At 42.7% G+C, this 15,234-nt stretch overlaps 2 protein-coding genes across 3 annotated transcripts; both read right to left on the bottom strand.

The window, feature by feature from the left end:
* Nucleotides 1-2,082: 2,082 nt before the first annotated feature.
* Nucleotides 2,083-15,004, bottom strand: rad54b (RAD54 homolog B). Of its 2 annotated transcripts, none has more exons than XM_084356531.1 (16): nt 14,916-15,004; nt 14,051-14,217; nt 13,739-13,934; nt 7,850-8,098; nt 6,773-7,072; nt 6,510-6,672; nt 6,154-6,379; nt 5,004-5,090; nt 4,779-4,899; nt 4,556-4,695; nt 4,168-4,458; nt 3,921-4,084; nt 3,317-3,578; nt 2,956-3,022; nt 2,658-2,855; nt 2,083-2,577 (listed from the first exon to the last, which is right to left on the bottom strand). In XM_084356531.1, the coding sequence occupies exons 2-16, from the start codon at nt 14,183-14,185 to the stop codon at nt 2,357-2,359; spliced, it is 2,820 nt and encodes a 939-aa protein (XP_084212657.1). In that variant the 5' UTR covers nt 14,186-14,217; nt 14,916-15,004; the 3' UTR covers nt 2,083-2,356. The 2 variants fall into 2 exon arrangements, with proteins under 2 accessions (XP_084212657.1, XP_084212656.1); XM_084356530.1 differs by having other exon boundaries at nt 14,902-14,999.
* Nucleotides 8,389-13,111, bottom strand: LOC311259390 (fibrinogen silencer-binding protein-like). Its single transcript, XM_084356532.1, has 2 exons — nt 10,736-13,111; nt 8,389-9,969 (listed from the first exon to the last, which is right to left on the bottom strand). Exons 1-2 carry the CDS (start codon nt 11,140-11,142, stop codon nt 9,414-9,416), a joined length of 963 nt encoding a protein of 320 aa, XP_084212658.1. The 5' UTR covers nt 11,143-13,111; the 3' UTR covers nt 8,389-9,413.
* Nucleotides 15,005-15,234: the final 230 nt, after the last annotated feature.

Genomic DNA, 15,234 nt, shown 5'->3' with positions numbered 1-15,234 from the left:
ACAGTACATTCAGATCTTGCACAGAGATGCTGGGATCACAGGGAATAAACTTCCAATCTGTGATTCAGTCTCTCCATCAAAACAGCTGTATCTTTTTCTCCCCCTCCAGCAGTGGAAAGTCATTCATTCGATCCACTGCCAGGTCTTTGAGCTGTCGAGCTGGAAGGCACAGCTTAAAAGAGGGATTGGCAGCGCGGCCAGCAGCGGCTAGTAAGAGCTTTACACAGGCAGACAAACAAATTCTACCTCATGCACCCACCAGCACATGGCCTCTGAGACCATTAGAGAAGTGATTTGGATCAATGTCTCGCTTTGACGTCTGACACTCGTCAGACACGTGTCCAATACCAATACTGAAGTGCTGCGACACAACATGTGATTGCTTTGAAAAAACACAAACAGTATCTTTCAATGCCAAGGCCAGGCCAGGGCTGGAGTAAGTTGCTCGGGTGACAGTTGCTATGCCACCATAGGTTTCTGTCGGAGGCTGAGACAAGTCTGTGTCCTTGTCTGGACTTACATGTATAAACCTTGTATTGTAGCCAAGCTACAGTCCATTATTACCCATGTAAATATCAGTACGGGAACTATTAGGAAGAGAAGGACGTAGCAGGAGGGGAATATTTCAAGCAGACCTGTTGAAACTTAAGTTGACGACAGTGAAATGAGCACAAGTGCTAGTGGCTACTTAAGCAGCGCAGCGTCCGCAGCATCTGCTAATGTTAGCAGTAAATGCTGCAAAACAGTAAGGAGATACATCTTGACTTCAGTCATAATGGTGGTACTTGGCTAATATTTTCTGAGGTGAATTTTTCTAAACACTGCTCTAGTGCCACCATGAGGTTAAGGTTTGATTTTGTGAGGTGGATTGCATAGCTTGCTATGTCACATAACAAACACATTCATCACCCCCAAGATGCTTACATTTGTCAAACTAAGATGGTGAACAAAGTAGGCAGTGTATTTGCTCAACAGATTAATTGATTATTTGGCTCATTAACTACTTTGTTGAATCATTAACGCCATTAATTAATGATGAATTATTCTGGATTTGGGAAATGTATCAGTATTTGCTGGCTTTACATAGACCTGACAGTTAAATGAGAAAGTTAGTTGCAGCCATAGTGAGCATGTTAGCATGCTGATGTAAGCATTTAGTTCAAAGCACCGCCATGCCCACAGTACAGCCTCATGGCGGTAGACTCTCAGTCTAGTTTGATTATCCCAAACAGATGACTCAAGAGAGCCTAAATTGAATTTCATAATAAATATTTGTAATATCATTTGTAAGGTTCATTTGAAGCTGAGACCTGCATTCTGGCATAGGATTGGCACTAACAGTTTGAATTCACACTCCGGCCACCAAGAAGCAGCAGGTGCCTGCATAATCACCACGCTGCCTCCAACACGCCACACAGGCTGATAGGCTGCAGAGCTACAACTGTCATATGGATAAAGGGACAGCTTGACATCCCAGAGACCCATTTATTATACAACAGAGTTGCTTAACAATCACGCAGAGTGCTGATCATCCAATAAATAAAAATTACAATGTTTATGTAAAGATGCATTGTGCTGGAGCTCAGTCAATCTGACAGACCGGAGCACAAACCACATGCGAATAAAGGTCTTGCACGCACACACAGAAACACACAGCTATGTAACTCCCACGCAGCAGCTTTTTGTCGAAGAGCATAAAAAGGCCAGTGTTATCCAAAATAACAGACTGAAGAATGACAGAAATCTCTGCTGATTTCATAAGGTCACCACATAACATACAGCACAAAACATCAGGCTAATGACTTCCTTTATTCTTCTATCAGAATTTTCAGCCTCGGGTGGTTAAGTCACTGTGCAGACACCCAGAAACTAAATCCTGTTTTTGTTTTGTTTTTTTAAAATACAAAGCCTCTCCATACCACCCAAGCTCTGTGTCGCCTAAACATGCCTCAGAACAACATAAATCATATGATTGACACAGTAAATATAACTCCAGATGGACATAGAAGTACATTCATACATGCATCAACAATGCTCTGCTCTCCCCAGGAAGGTATCTTCAGTCAATAAGCAATGAACAACTCCTTAAAAGCTTGTTTATTACACATTCCTTTTAAATTTCATTTATTTAATAACGCTTTACTGAAAATGTCTTTGAATAAATAAAGAAACATTCAAGACAAAAGCAGAATCTCACAAACAATCACTTAAAGCTGTTGGAAACTGTGTGTGTTTCAGTCATATGTTGTAGCCAGGATGGGGACAAAGCCCAGAAGGCCTGAAACAAACATGTAGAAGAAATACATTTGTGTGTCTGTGTGAGTCATCTGTATCTACAGTGTAATCTCATGTGTGTTTACTGAGCCGTGTGAGAGATGGTGGTCTGGAAGGCGAAGGTGATGTGGTTTCTTGCGTGATCGAGGTAGGGGTCTGAGAAGGTGTGTGTGTCACCAGAGAAATGTCTCCACTGCATCAGCTCGGACATGCTCAGATGTTTCTGTGCTGCCCCCCCACGGTCACCTTGGCGACCAAGCTGGCACGGCCTATCAGAAACCTGCTCCTCCTCCTCCACAACAGCTGAGAGTGAAGAAAACAGTGAGTTAATGAGTCGCAGTGAAGTCAAATACTGCCGTTGGTGTATGTGTCTATGTGCCTACCCTGGACTGAGCCGTCCATGCTGCAGCTACAGTTCAGCAGGTCGTGTGTCAAAGAGGGTGTGTCTGTCAGGCTGAAAAGATCTCGCAGTTCACTGGTGGAGAAGCTGGTGTGATCCGCCCCTTTGCCCAGGTCAACCACAGTCCCAGAAAGCCCCTGTTTGGACACCTGTCTCTGGAAAATACGCTCTTCAATAGTGCCTGCGAGGAAGGAACACCCAGACATAAAACTTAACATCCTTCTTTTTCAATATACCATGATGAACATTTTGGTTCTTTGCGTGTTCTTGTGTATTCTGACCAGCAGTGAGGAGACGATAGATGTGCACAGTCTTCTTCTGTCCATCTCTCCATACTCGAGCCATGGCCTGGACACAGTAGAGGGAAAAATTGCAGGAGAGAGTGACACACGTGTACACAGCACCATCTAGTGGATATGTGATATAGTTTGCGGGTACTTTGACACATCTAGTGAGGTTAATTTGGTCCAACAAAGGAGAAATATCCATAGTTGTTCCTGTCAATTGAACGCCAGAGTTCGATTGAAAGCTTTCACACCAGCTCAATCAAAGCAAATCCCAATCAGACAGGTAAGGTGTCAAAGCACCCCGAATGTGTGTGTGCAAGCAAGGTGATGTCAATGTTGAGTGTGTCTGTCTTACCTGAATGTCATTGGCAGGGTTCCAGTCAATATCATAAAGCACCAGGTGGGAAGCACCCACCAGGTTAAGCCCCACCCCACCTGCTTTGGAGCTCAGCAGGAACAGGAAGTTTTGAGAATAGGGACTGTTGAAATTGTCGACCAGTCGTTGTCTCTGGCTGGTGGGGGTGTGTCCGTCAAGTCGGCAGAAGGTGTAGCCCGTGTGTGCACATAAGTCCTGGAGCATGTCGAGTGTCTTAGTATAGTTGGACACTACGACCACCCTGCAGGGACACATATTTTGTCAGTATGTATGGACAAAAATACACGTATGAAAATTAGAGCTGCAACAATTAGTCGACTGAAAACCAATTTTGATAATCGATAAATCATTTGTCATTTTTCAAACAAACGTTAAATAATTGCTAGTTTCAGCCTCTTAAATGTAAGAATTTGTGACTAGTCTTTGTAGTTTATTACAGCAAATGAAGAGTCTTTAGGTTCTTGACTGTTTTCGGGGTTTTTTTGTTGACATATTTTATAAAAATAACACAATAATGAAAACAATCGTTAGTTGCAGCCCTAATGCAATTGCAAATACACCCGACACTCATACACATACACACCTGTCTGAGGGGCTGAGTTCTCTGATGGCGGTCAGCAGGTCCGACAGAACCAGGAGTTTTCCAGAGTCAGCAATGTTAAATCCACCTGAGGAGTAGGATTCTGGGAAGAGCTCCACCAGGCCCTCGTATAAAGAGCTCTCATCTGAACCATTGTCTTTTCTTTCCTGAAAATCCAACATAATTATCCAAATATAAATACAGGCTGATTACTGTCAACATATCCATACTGCCTTATAAAGAACTTCACCTTCACAGTGGAGTGGAGCAGTCCAGGATGGTTACAGAGCTTCTTCAGTGCAGTGATGCAGGCCAGGTGTGTGTGAGTTTGCGTGGAGCTCTGAAGGCAGGCTCTGAAGACTCTGTGGCAGAGGAGTTGCTTGTACAGATCAAGCTGCAGAGGTGACGGGTCGCAGAACAGCGTCCAGTCGAGACGAGGAGGCAGGTAGCGGTTGATGATCTCCTGCGTCCGCCTCAGGATGAACATGCCGGTCAGGCGAGAGAGCTCTGCTGCTCGCTCTTCTCCTAAAAGTCTCTCCTCCTGTTGACAGATATGAGATCAGGTTTAAATATCAGATTAAGTTGTCTATATATGTCAAGTGACTAAATAGAAGGGAATAAGCAATTGGTAGCATTACCTCTGTGCAGGAAGGCTGTCTGGAGTGCAGAATAGGCTCCTCATACACTTTCCTGTACCCTGTTGATGACCCAAGAATCCCCGGGTTGACAAACTCGATAATAGCGTAGAACTCCTGCAGGTCGTTCTGTACTGGGGTGCCTTCAAAACACAGAAATAATGTATTATAACACCTTTAAAAGAAGTTTTATTTGTCAGTCACAGATTTCCCGTCAAGTGTGCACCTGTTAGTATGACTCTGCGTTGACAGCTCAGGCTGCTGAGGGCTGAAGACGTTTTGATGCTGCTGTTCTTTAATCTGTGGCCCTCGTCACAAATTACAAGACCAAAGTCCACTTTCTGTACCTGAGAACACAAGAAATAAACACTATAAATAAAAATGCAACGATGATATAACCTGATTTATTTGTAACATGCAAAGTAGACAGCGAGACAGAAGGTGAACTTACCTGCTCCAGACAGCGCAGCAGCATTTCATAGCTGATCACAAGAACACTGTGCAGAGGGGACAACACAAACTGCTCTACCCTGTGGTCCTGTGGTCAACAAAGAACGTATGCACAATTTACTACAAGCTAGATTAAGGTAAATGAAAGTGAAAGGGACAAGGAATTAAGACAAGGAAAAGTTATAGATCAGAGTGGAACAAGATATTATTGAAATTAAATGCAAAGTGGAACAAGAAAGAGGAAATGCAATAAAAGCACAGACGGACAAAACACACAACAGTTTAAGAAAAGGCAGGTTTAAAAATATGTTTTCAAAAAAGTTTTAATTAAAGTTAAAGTTAAGAGTCTAATCTAAGATTATTTCTCCAACTCAATAGCAAGCTCCTCACACAGTGTCAGGTACAAAGCACAGGGTTCCTACACTTTACAAACATTTTGAGGTGCCTTTTCAAGCTTTTCCAGCTTTCCACCTTACAGCTTTGGTAAATATTTACATATTTATATACATATAAACTAAAAACGATTATTTCAGTTCATCACATTAAGTCTATTGTTACTTTTCTTTAACAACCAAAATGACTGCTAACAAAAAAATGTAATGTTTCAAGATGTGTCACTTGTCTGTCAGTAGACTTGGCATCTTTTATAATCTGGCTTCAGCAATATAAAAAAAAAAACCTTAAACAAGCAATTTATTATGAAAATAATGCAAATACAATTTCTAAAATTTTGAAAACACCACATTAAAATTAATTAAAAAAGTGTTCAAGGATTTCCAGCACAAGTAGCACCTTAGTGTAAGTATCCTTCTTAGGAAGCTAAATTATTGTTGTAAATGTCTCTTTTCATGTTATGGGAGCATGGGAGATGTTTTGGGAGTTTATTCAATTATTTTGCATTCATTTTAAAGTATTTATTACTAATATAATTATTCATTATATTCTTATGTTACTTGGTGCTAAATTCTCTTCAAGGCTAAGTACAATGAGCTTGCTTGTAATGAAATTCCATATGAATAAAATTGCCTTGCTGCACGATAAATTCAACCTGAAACTTCTGATTTAACAGAAATGGTTCTACTTGTGCGCTGTCATCAGGCCGATGAGTTCCCTGTAAATCCAAAAGCAAGATTTCCCTCTTCTCTCCTCACCTGATCCACAGTGAAAACATTGATCCGTTCACGGCCCAGCCACTTGTTGAACTCTGCACCCCAGTTCTGCACGAGGCTGCCGGGTGTGACCACAAGGACACGCTTCGCAAATGGTTTCCCACCATACGGTCCTTGCTTGAGCAACGTCCAGGACAGCGCCACACTCTGGAGGGTCTTCCCCAGACCCATCTCATCAGCCAGGATAGCTCCATAGCGACCCACAGCTCTGAAGTACACACGGTTAAACACACCAACATGATCCATTAAGAATCCCAATAATAGTAACTGCTGTGAGGCTCAGACAGATTTCTTTAAACAGCATTTGACAAGACATGTTACAGGAACAACTGCAGTACCTTAGGCCCATGACACACTCGTAGAGAAAGAGCAGGCCGTCTCTCTGGTGGGGTCGCAGGTGAGTGGTCAGGTGAGGGTCAACGACAACATCAACCACAGGAAGCCCAGACTTGTTATTAGACCACTGGTGGTTAGGAGAGGGACGAGGCATCACCAGTGCGCCTGCAAAAATAAAAAATGATGACACAATTTTTCACCAGAAGAACATCAAATCTGATGAGGAACGAGGAGGGAATTTCTTAGTTTCTGATTGTTTACATACCTGGAGCAAGTGGGTCATGGCGAGGTCTGCAGGTTTGTTCCTCCTCTGGTTTGTATCCTAGTTGATTTGCTCTCCCAAACATCGTTGGAGGGCAGAAAGGTTTGGACGCCATGCGACGAGAGGGAGGTGGAGGAGACTTTGTGTGCGGCTCCTCTTTCTCTACCTGGACATCTAGAAAACAACGTCCCCTGGCAAAGTCCTCAGCAGAAATGACACCCATGACCTCCACCTCCTTCCCTCCAATCATCAGGGTCTCTCCCTCGGACAGGGAGGCCAAAACGGACACCTTGTAGCCACTTCCTACACACAAACATGCAGGCATTTTAGAGTCGTTTAGCGCATAATTTTGTTTTGTTTCAACTTTAAGATTTTGGATCACTCATAGTTGTTTTAAGCTGTAGCCAGCAGCTGTTTACAGACAAAAAAAACAGAAAACTACTGTGTACGCTACCTGCTCAGCATTGAGCAGCGGACGGACAGACAAATAAAGTTTGATTGATTGATTATCAGTCAGTGATAGGCTTAACCTGCATTATCTAAACTCATTTGTCAAGGGATTGAATGTTAGGGGCGGTAATTCATTTGTAAAAGCAGGTTAAAAACAAATGTTTTACCCCTTGAAATACCAAATCTAAATAAATTAAAACTATTCTGGATTAGAAAATACCACAGTTATGAATAACGTACCACAGTAAATTCGACCAATTCCCTAAGTTCAAACAAATCATTAAAACTCTGCTCCATCAGTCACCCTTAAAGGTTAAGCTTAAAGAACAGCTTGGCTCCAGCTGAAACTGTTATTTGAGTTTTTGACCTTGCTGCGGGGGTAAACAAGTGTACTCAAGGTGTAGTCCCTTAACCCAAACATTACTGTTATGTGGTTACATCTACAACAGAGCACACTTCAGATCAGAGAACAGTGTTGATACTTGATGTTTCCTTAAATTAAATTATTATTATTATAATTCAATTACAATTTAAAGCTACTTAAAGTTATAGATTTGTTTATCTATTCCAGGCAGCTGTAGTCCTTCTCCCACCTGACTAAAGAATAACAATAATGAAAAACTAACTAACCCTTGCCAATGTCTTTGCCCTCCATATCTTTCAGTGTGGCTGTTCGTCCTCTTGTAACCAGGACAGCATCGCCCTCCCAGCGCTTGTGCTTCTTCTTACTGGCCTTACACCACATCACACTGAAGTAACGCGCTCCGTCCTGACTGCAGCCAGAGTCTGAACCTGCAGCTCCAGAGACACATGCTGACCCCACTGAAGGCTGAGGGGTTCGAGGAGATCCAGGAGCCAAGTGAGGATAACCATTCGCTCCTGTAACACAAAGACAGACAACACGGTGAAAAAAAACAGGAATATCTTAGACAGAAGTGACCAGCAGAGGTCACTGTTGCATCAAGTCTACACATCATACTAGACCTTCATACAGAGGATGACAGTCCCCTTCGTAAATACACATGCTTAAAAACTAAGTGCAAGAAACTTATGTTACTTTGATATTAGATAAAGAAAATGTAATTCAGAGGAATTAAATTCTTCAGAGAGGCTGAATCATGACAGCAAATGTCTGTCTGACATGTAATAAACACAAGACCAACAGAATATCAACCTTAGTTTTTTTATAGAAATAAGTGAACAAATGGACAAACTGCAAAAAGAAACCGACAACACTTACCAACATTACAATACAATCAATGATGTAGTCACATACAGCACATTAAATAACAATAACGTCACAAAACCAGCTCCACATCTCCCTTCATTTGATCACTTAACTGGCCATCGATTCAGCAAACAGAGACAACGTCTGACTTTCACGTTTGACTAACTTCCATCTAAATTCAACAACTCACAGAACAGGATTCGTCATCATTAGCATTGCTTGTTAAGGCCTTTGACAGTTTAACTTGTGCTTCAGTCCTGGGTATCGGATCATTTCTCTGCCTTAAAAAAAAACCAAGTGGAACGTTGTTGGTTTGGAGCAGCTACTTTTTCATTTCTTTGCAAAATTTAGAAAAACGCACCCCCAATCGGGTTACCTAAAGTGCTACACGGAAATGCGTCTTTAGTTTAATCATCTGACTTTTATCAATCAAGTTGAAATTTTCTCAATAAGAATGAACAGAGCGCTAGCAATCCCTCCGATATGATCTGGGCAGACCCCAGTATATCGTTACAGTAAGTAATTTTCCTAACAGTCCTGGATAATAAAGATTATTAACGCTCTGCTGGAATTTCCATATTGGAGGCAGATGTAGGCAGGAAAAGCACAATCATTGTACACATTCATATACTGCTACTATTCCCTTCCAAAACCTGGACGTTCACATTTATTTTACCTATTTTGGCCGTTCACAGTGTTTGTAATGTCAGCATTTATATGTTTTGTTGCAGCTTCTGTCAATAAGTGAGAGAACGATAATAGATTTTAACACTGACAAGCATAGACAGACACTGATGGCAACACGATCCTGCAGTACACAAACAGGCTTTTAGTGTCTGTACGAGGCACTATGTTTCCAAAAGAAGTTCAAGCTCTCAAACATGAAACTGATGAGTTTGATTGCTCCACACTTGAACGTCTTCAGATCCTCTCCCTTTCTGACACAGATGTGCGTGTTCATGCTTGTTATAGAGGAATTGGCAGTCCATGTCTCAGTCGAGCAGCTCTTAGTTTCTCCACTTTAATTTTGGCTCGCAGAAGTTCCTCCTCCAGATCCTGTTTCCTCTTCAGCCCCTCTCGCTTCTCCTCTAGGTACATGGCAACCTTCCTGTGATTGGCCAGCACCAGCTCGTGCTCCTCTTTGGCCAGGTGCAGAGGGCGAAACCTGTCGGGCTCGTGGTGAGGGTAGATGTCATTGGGGTAGAGGTCATGGCGTAAGGGTAGCGGCGAGGCGGAGAGGGGAATGTTAACGGAAGAAGGGGTGGGAGAGAGGGATGCTTCGTAATCGTGGACGCTCCCCAAGTCCTGCTCCCCCTCCTCCTCCTGGCCTCCGTCCAGCTCTGGCCCTGTGTGCGCGGAGAGGATGGGGAGATCTGGCGGGGGTTTAACATCCTCTTCAGGGTCCAGCTGGACCACCTCGTGGGGGATACTTGGAACAGCTGCTGAGTAATCCTGGAGTCCAGCCAGAGAGGAACTGCTGCCAGGATGTTCGATCGGAGAGTTGTGCTTGCTGTATATCAATCTAAAAATGGAACAAGGGACAAAAGGAAGTGAGACAGGAGCGTTTATTGAGTGTGTACATCTTGTTTATGTGAGGTGTGTGAAGACCTCTGTTGATGATAATGCACAATAAATACTGTAGATAATATCTAAGCCTCAAACAGTGCCTCAATGAAATGTTTAAACTTGTGAATTGAATAAGTACACGATTAATTTTAAGAAACAGACATTGATCACACAATTGATTTAATAAAAATGTATATTTGAAAATGAATCATTTGTCTTGATTTAAGTAATTACACACTAATTTGCAATATCTTAAGAAGGTATCTTTTTACACTAAATTTCTTCTCAGTACTCTGTTGATAGATTTCTCCTCAGCCTCACTATCCTTACTTTCCTTAGCTCTAACAGCAAAACATTTTATTGGAGTGTAATTTGTGATCAGTGCTCGTCTTATTTTGTTTAAAACTTATTCAGCTGAAACTAAACTGACAGATTAAAGCATACTGAGAGTTAAGTGTTTGTGATTGCACATAAACAAACAGAAAATAGTGACAGGACATGCTGTATTTTCCCGTTGAGCATGAGGATGAACATAGAGTGTGTAATCTGATTGGGTTGTGGAGCTGTGAGTCCAGCCCCTCCCTCCCTCCCTCCTCTACCAGTTGAATCAGTATCACAGCCACAAACTAATGGTGCATGTCTGAACTTGCTAAACTCTCACCAGACTGTTGTGTTATCCCTTCATGTGTGTCTGTGTTCGAAAGGTGTGTGTCACACTCTACCTGCGCAGCGCCTGGTCCTTCTCATGGATGGGCACGTGGTGAAACAGGTGAGGGATCATCTCCATAATTCTCCTGGTTGGCTCTGAGATGCTGGCTCTGTACTCTGGCTGGGCGTGTCTCCGCTGCATCACTTCCTGCTTGGCCGACTCCTTCAGCCTCTTGTAGAGGGTCCTGAGGCCCTGAGCTGTGCGATGGGGCCTGTCCCCTCCCAAGGCGTTGTACTGTTCGGCCACAGTGTCCCAACACTTGTTCTTGTCCACGATGACCGCATGCTTGTTGGTGTGCTCCTCCAGGATGCGGATGTGAGGACGGACCAGCTTCAACAGGTCCAGCTTCTCGGAGAGGGTGAAGTTGGAGGAGCGAGCTTTACCCACCATACTGGACAGAAACACGGAGCTGGACGCCATCTTAGAGCATAGCGGTCTCACACAGACCAAGTCAGGCCTATACACTTGACACTATGGCTCCTCACTCTTCCCACCTGTCTTTATTCTGTCCCTGCTGCTGGCTTCTTTTGGTCCACGGTGATGAGGCTAACACCGGTCTAACTCCCACTCATTTCTCACTTTCCTGCTCTTCTTCTTTAAATCAAACATAAGCTATGTCTAACATGTGCATGGATTCATACCCTACTCCTTGGTTCCCTCTCAGCTACGCTGCACAACAAAAAACAGGCTGTGCTGCACACAATAAGAATCAGGCTTAACTAGGCCAGCCTCGTTTAGGCCCCCGCCTACCGCGGAGGGCTTTGGATGAATTCCTCCCAGCTTAGGCTGACGTAGCTAAGCCGCTTAAGCCCAGCCCGACCTACTTACAGCTCGGTCTCTGTAAACCCCAAACCAAGCACAGCACAGAGCACAGCCACTGTCTCTGCTTTATAACAAGAGGACAGCATCAGCAGAGGGTCTGTGCCCCGCACAAAGGAGGAAACACTCTCAACAACAATGTGTTAGAGGTTACTGAGGATCAGGGCTGTATTTCTCTGAAAGTGAGTGACGCTTTGAAATAGCGCTGGCTTAACTAACTGAGTGGGGGGAGGGGTCTGTGAGCGCGCTGCGCATGCCCGCAGGAGCGGAGCGGTAATATCCATTGTGTGCCGTTTTACGTTTTAAAGCGTGGAAGAAATCTCAGCTGTGCGAGGAGGGAACTGATTCACGAGATTAAAACACGTGTCCGGAGCCAGAGAGCGTGCGAGCCGCGTGTTCTCAGCGAGGACAACAGAGGCACTAGTTGCTCCTGCAGGAGGAGGAGCGGTGGCTCACTGATCCTGAGTCCTAATCTGCCCGCCGCTGCCGCTGCACTACCCCGCCAATTTGCATAATGCTGGACCTGCTGTCACTCAGCATCAGCCCGCCCGGTTCAACATCCTTCTCCGGCGTGTGTGTGTGTGTGTGTGTGTGTGTGTGTGTGGTATTATTAGCCACAAAGAGACAATGAGCCGCTGCGAAATGAGAAAGCGATGCCGCTTCGCATCACTACTGACAGCATCACACTGGTGTTTATGTAGAAATTGTTTGTTTTTTTTAAAAAAAGGATATTTAACTGCTTCACAATCACAACGATGGTGTATTCAAATCTAGTGAACGCAACATGGAGCCTGTGTTGTTGTGAAGGTAGTGGAGGTTATTTTTAACAATGAATCTCTGTCAGGGAGAATAAAAATAACATGTGGAGGGAACTGGGCGTGTTGAGTTAAAGCAGACTAACTCCTGTCTCTAAAAAAGGCAACCAAGTCAACAACCAAGAAGTCTGACTTCATTGGAGAGAAAGACAGATTTTCAAGCTGTTCAGGAAGGGTTTACAGCTATACAGGTGTTTTAGATCAAATATTTAAAGTCCTTCACTGAACTAAGTATATAAGATAGGCAAAAATAAGCCCTGTTCCTTTTTCGGTTATTGAATGTGAGAAAATTTGTGTAAAATAAATCATCGTAAATGTTTCTTAAGATGTATGCAACCGAAATAAATTCATTCATTCACTCAAGTAAACTCTCATTCAGGGGATTCAACAGAAGACTAATTATGAAGCCAATTCTCACATCTCTGAATCTGTTTCTCATCATGGAGAGCAGTGACTTGCTCCAGTTAGCCTGTTTTTAACTTGTATATGAAATGATGTCAGATAACAGCGTGAAATCATTATCACTACTGAGTTTTCGCCTTTTCCCCTAGAACCGAAATAGCAACTTAAATCACTCATACTTAACAACAAAAAGAGTATTAAAAGTTGAAGAAAAGAAGAATCTTCTTTTCTTCCCTGAGACCTGACTGATGTTGTTTTGTTTTATGAAATGGTCTTTTAATCCTCCACTTTGTGTTCCTAATATGTTTGTTTCATTATTTGATTTATATGTGCTCCCATTGTCTTCCCTGAATTGTTGGTATAATATCCTTTTTTGTCAATTAAAAAACGTATTACAATGTGCATTAAACTAAGGACTGCACTGAGGTCCCTGATCCGAGACGGATAAATTTTTTTAAAGTTATCACTGTAGGTTGGATTGCACAGCAAAAGAAGGACACCTATGTAGGTAGCTTATAAACATCAAGGACAAGAGTTGGTGTCAATCAAATGTTTTAATTACCTTGTGTTATATTGTGTATTTAGGTATTTTTTAGGCAACTGAAGTGTACATTCATTGTAAATAATCTACAAACAATTGCAAAATAGGCAATAATACGGGTATAAATAAATACATATATGTACATTTAAAATATACAAATCAGCTGATAAGCATTAGTGACTAAATCACCAAGATGTAATTGGAAATAGCCGCTTAAAAAACAGTTTTGATCGCTTTAATCTAAAGCACCTGTAGCAGCAAACATATTGTTTATTAATTTTACAGTAGACACTTGCACTGCCTTGCTTTGACAGGACAACTGAATTGACAGGAAATATAGAGCAGTCCTCTCCGTCATATGATTGTACAGTTTGGTTTTGTTGATGTCTTCCATTCTTGCCCATACTAGGTACTCGGCCACAAGATCTTTGCGTCTTACCTGCTGGTGTGTTGTCCTTTGTATAATCCTCCAAGCCAGTGCAAGGATGTTCTGTCTCAGCCTCATTTTCCTTACTGTCCGTTGCATTAAGAACACAAGCCAGAACCCTCGACAAGACTGGAGCAGCCTGAGCAGCTTTGGGCTGGACTTCATCTTCTGTTTTACTCAGAGCTGGTGCCGTTAGACTTCCCTGAACCTGCAGGATGAAAGGAAGAGAAAAGAGATGAGAAAGTTTGAAACAACGCTGGATGATCGGAATCAAAACAATGCTTAAGAGATAATATTGCCGATGAAACGCTGTGAAAAATGTACCTTTTCCAGTGCATTGCCCAAACCAAACTTGGGAGTGAGGGGCTTGGATTGAGAAGTACATGCTCCAGGAGGCATAAACCGAGGCTTTTTCACTGCATTACCCAGGAGCCGGCTGGGAGCTCCTGATCGCCGCATACTTCTACTGTCAACCCACAATAATGTATCTCCTAGAGACAGAAAGCAATGAACATCAACACAATAATACTGACAACTATGTAGGATATTTCATTCATCAACTCAGTGGGCCAGGACCAGCCCATGAGTCTTTAAAAGCCTTTAACAAATTTCAGTGTACTTAATGTTGTACAGTGAACAAATGTCAAAGCTGTCCTTGTTGTCCTTGTCTGTGACAAAAAATGACCACCACTGCTGACTCTCGGACACAAGTGAATACAGAAATAATGTGTGGTGTTATTTAATGAGAAACTAATTATTTGCAGCTTCGATGCATAATTCATCACACCAAAAACCTATGAGACACATATCACCTTAGTTGCATGTTGACAAATACAACTCAAACACAATTTTCCCCACTTTCATGTCACTGTTGGCTGTATGAAGACACCACTTTGGCTCTGGTAGCTTTTCATGGACATGTTAAATTGTTATTCATTATCACAATCAGTAAAAGATGTTAAGTCTCTCAAAGTCTTTTCCCTGCTACACCAGGTGAGCTAGAAATGATCAACACAAGCTCCAGCTACGTGAAGTTAGCGCTAACCTGTAGCATCACTGTGACATGTTAGCAAGCTAGCTGACTCACTAGCAACAAAAAGTCGCTAACACTGCTACCCCGGTTAAACTCCCCGTAATGTCACGTTTTATAACGCGTGACAACATGTCATACATACCTGGACGAACTTACATTAGCTGGTTGACACGATTTAAGGTCACAAATTGTCACTTTTTCCCCAAAATGTCTTGTCTTCTTCACTAAACTCTCAATACTGTTCCGTTTCTCCCGCTGAATGTTTTGAAGAACGTGATTGGTTGAACTCTGAAAGTGGGCGTGTTCCAATTGACTGGGGTGCGTTTGGTTTCTATCACCTCAGTAGTTTACCCTCTCCATCCCATTTGAACTTCCAAAACCTGTCAATGCCGGTATGAGAAATCGAGCTCACCTACCTTCCTCACTCCACCCCTTTAATATCAGTTCAGGAGGAGAAGGAAGTCTTTGTAAGTTT

This window comes from Pagrus pagrus, assembly GCF_965226575.1.
Source record: "Pagrus pagrus genome assembly, chromosome: 7".
NCBI lineage: Eukaryota > Metazoa > Chordata > Actinopteri > Spariformes > Sparidae > Pagrus > Pagrus pagrus.
The sequence above is the reverse complement of the archived record's forward strand: the minus strand, read 5'-3'. Positions and strand labels throughout refer to the sequence as shown.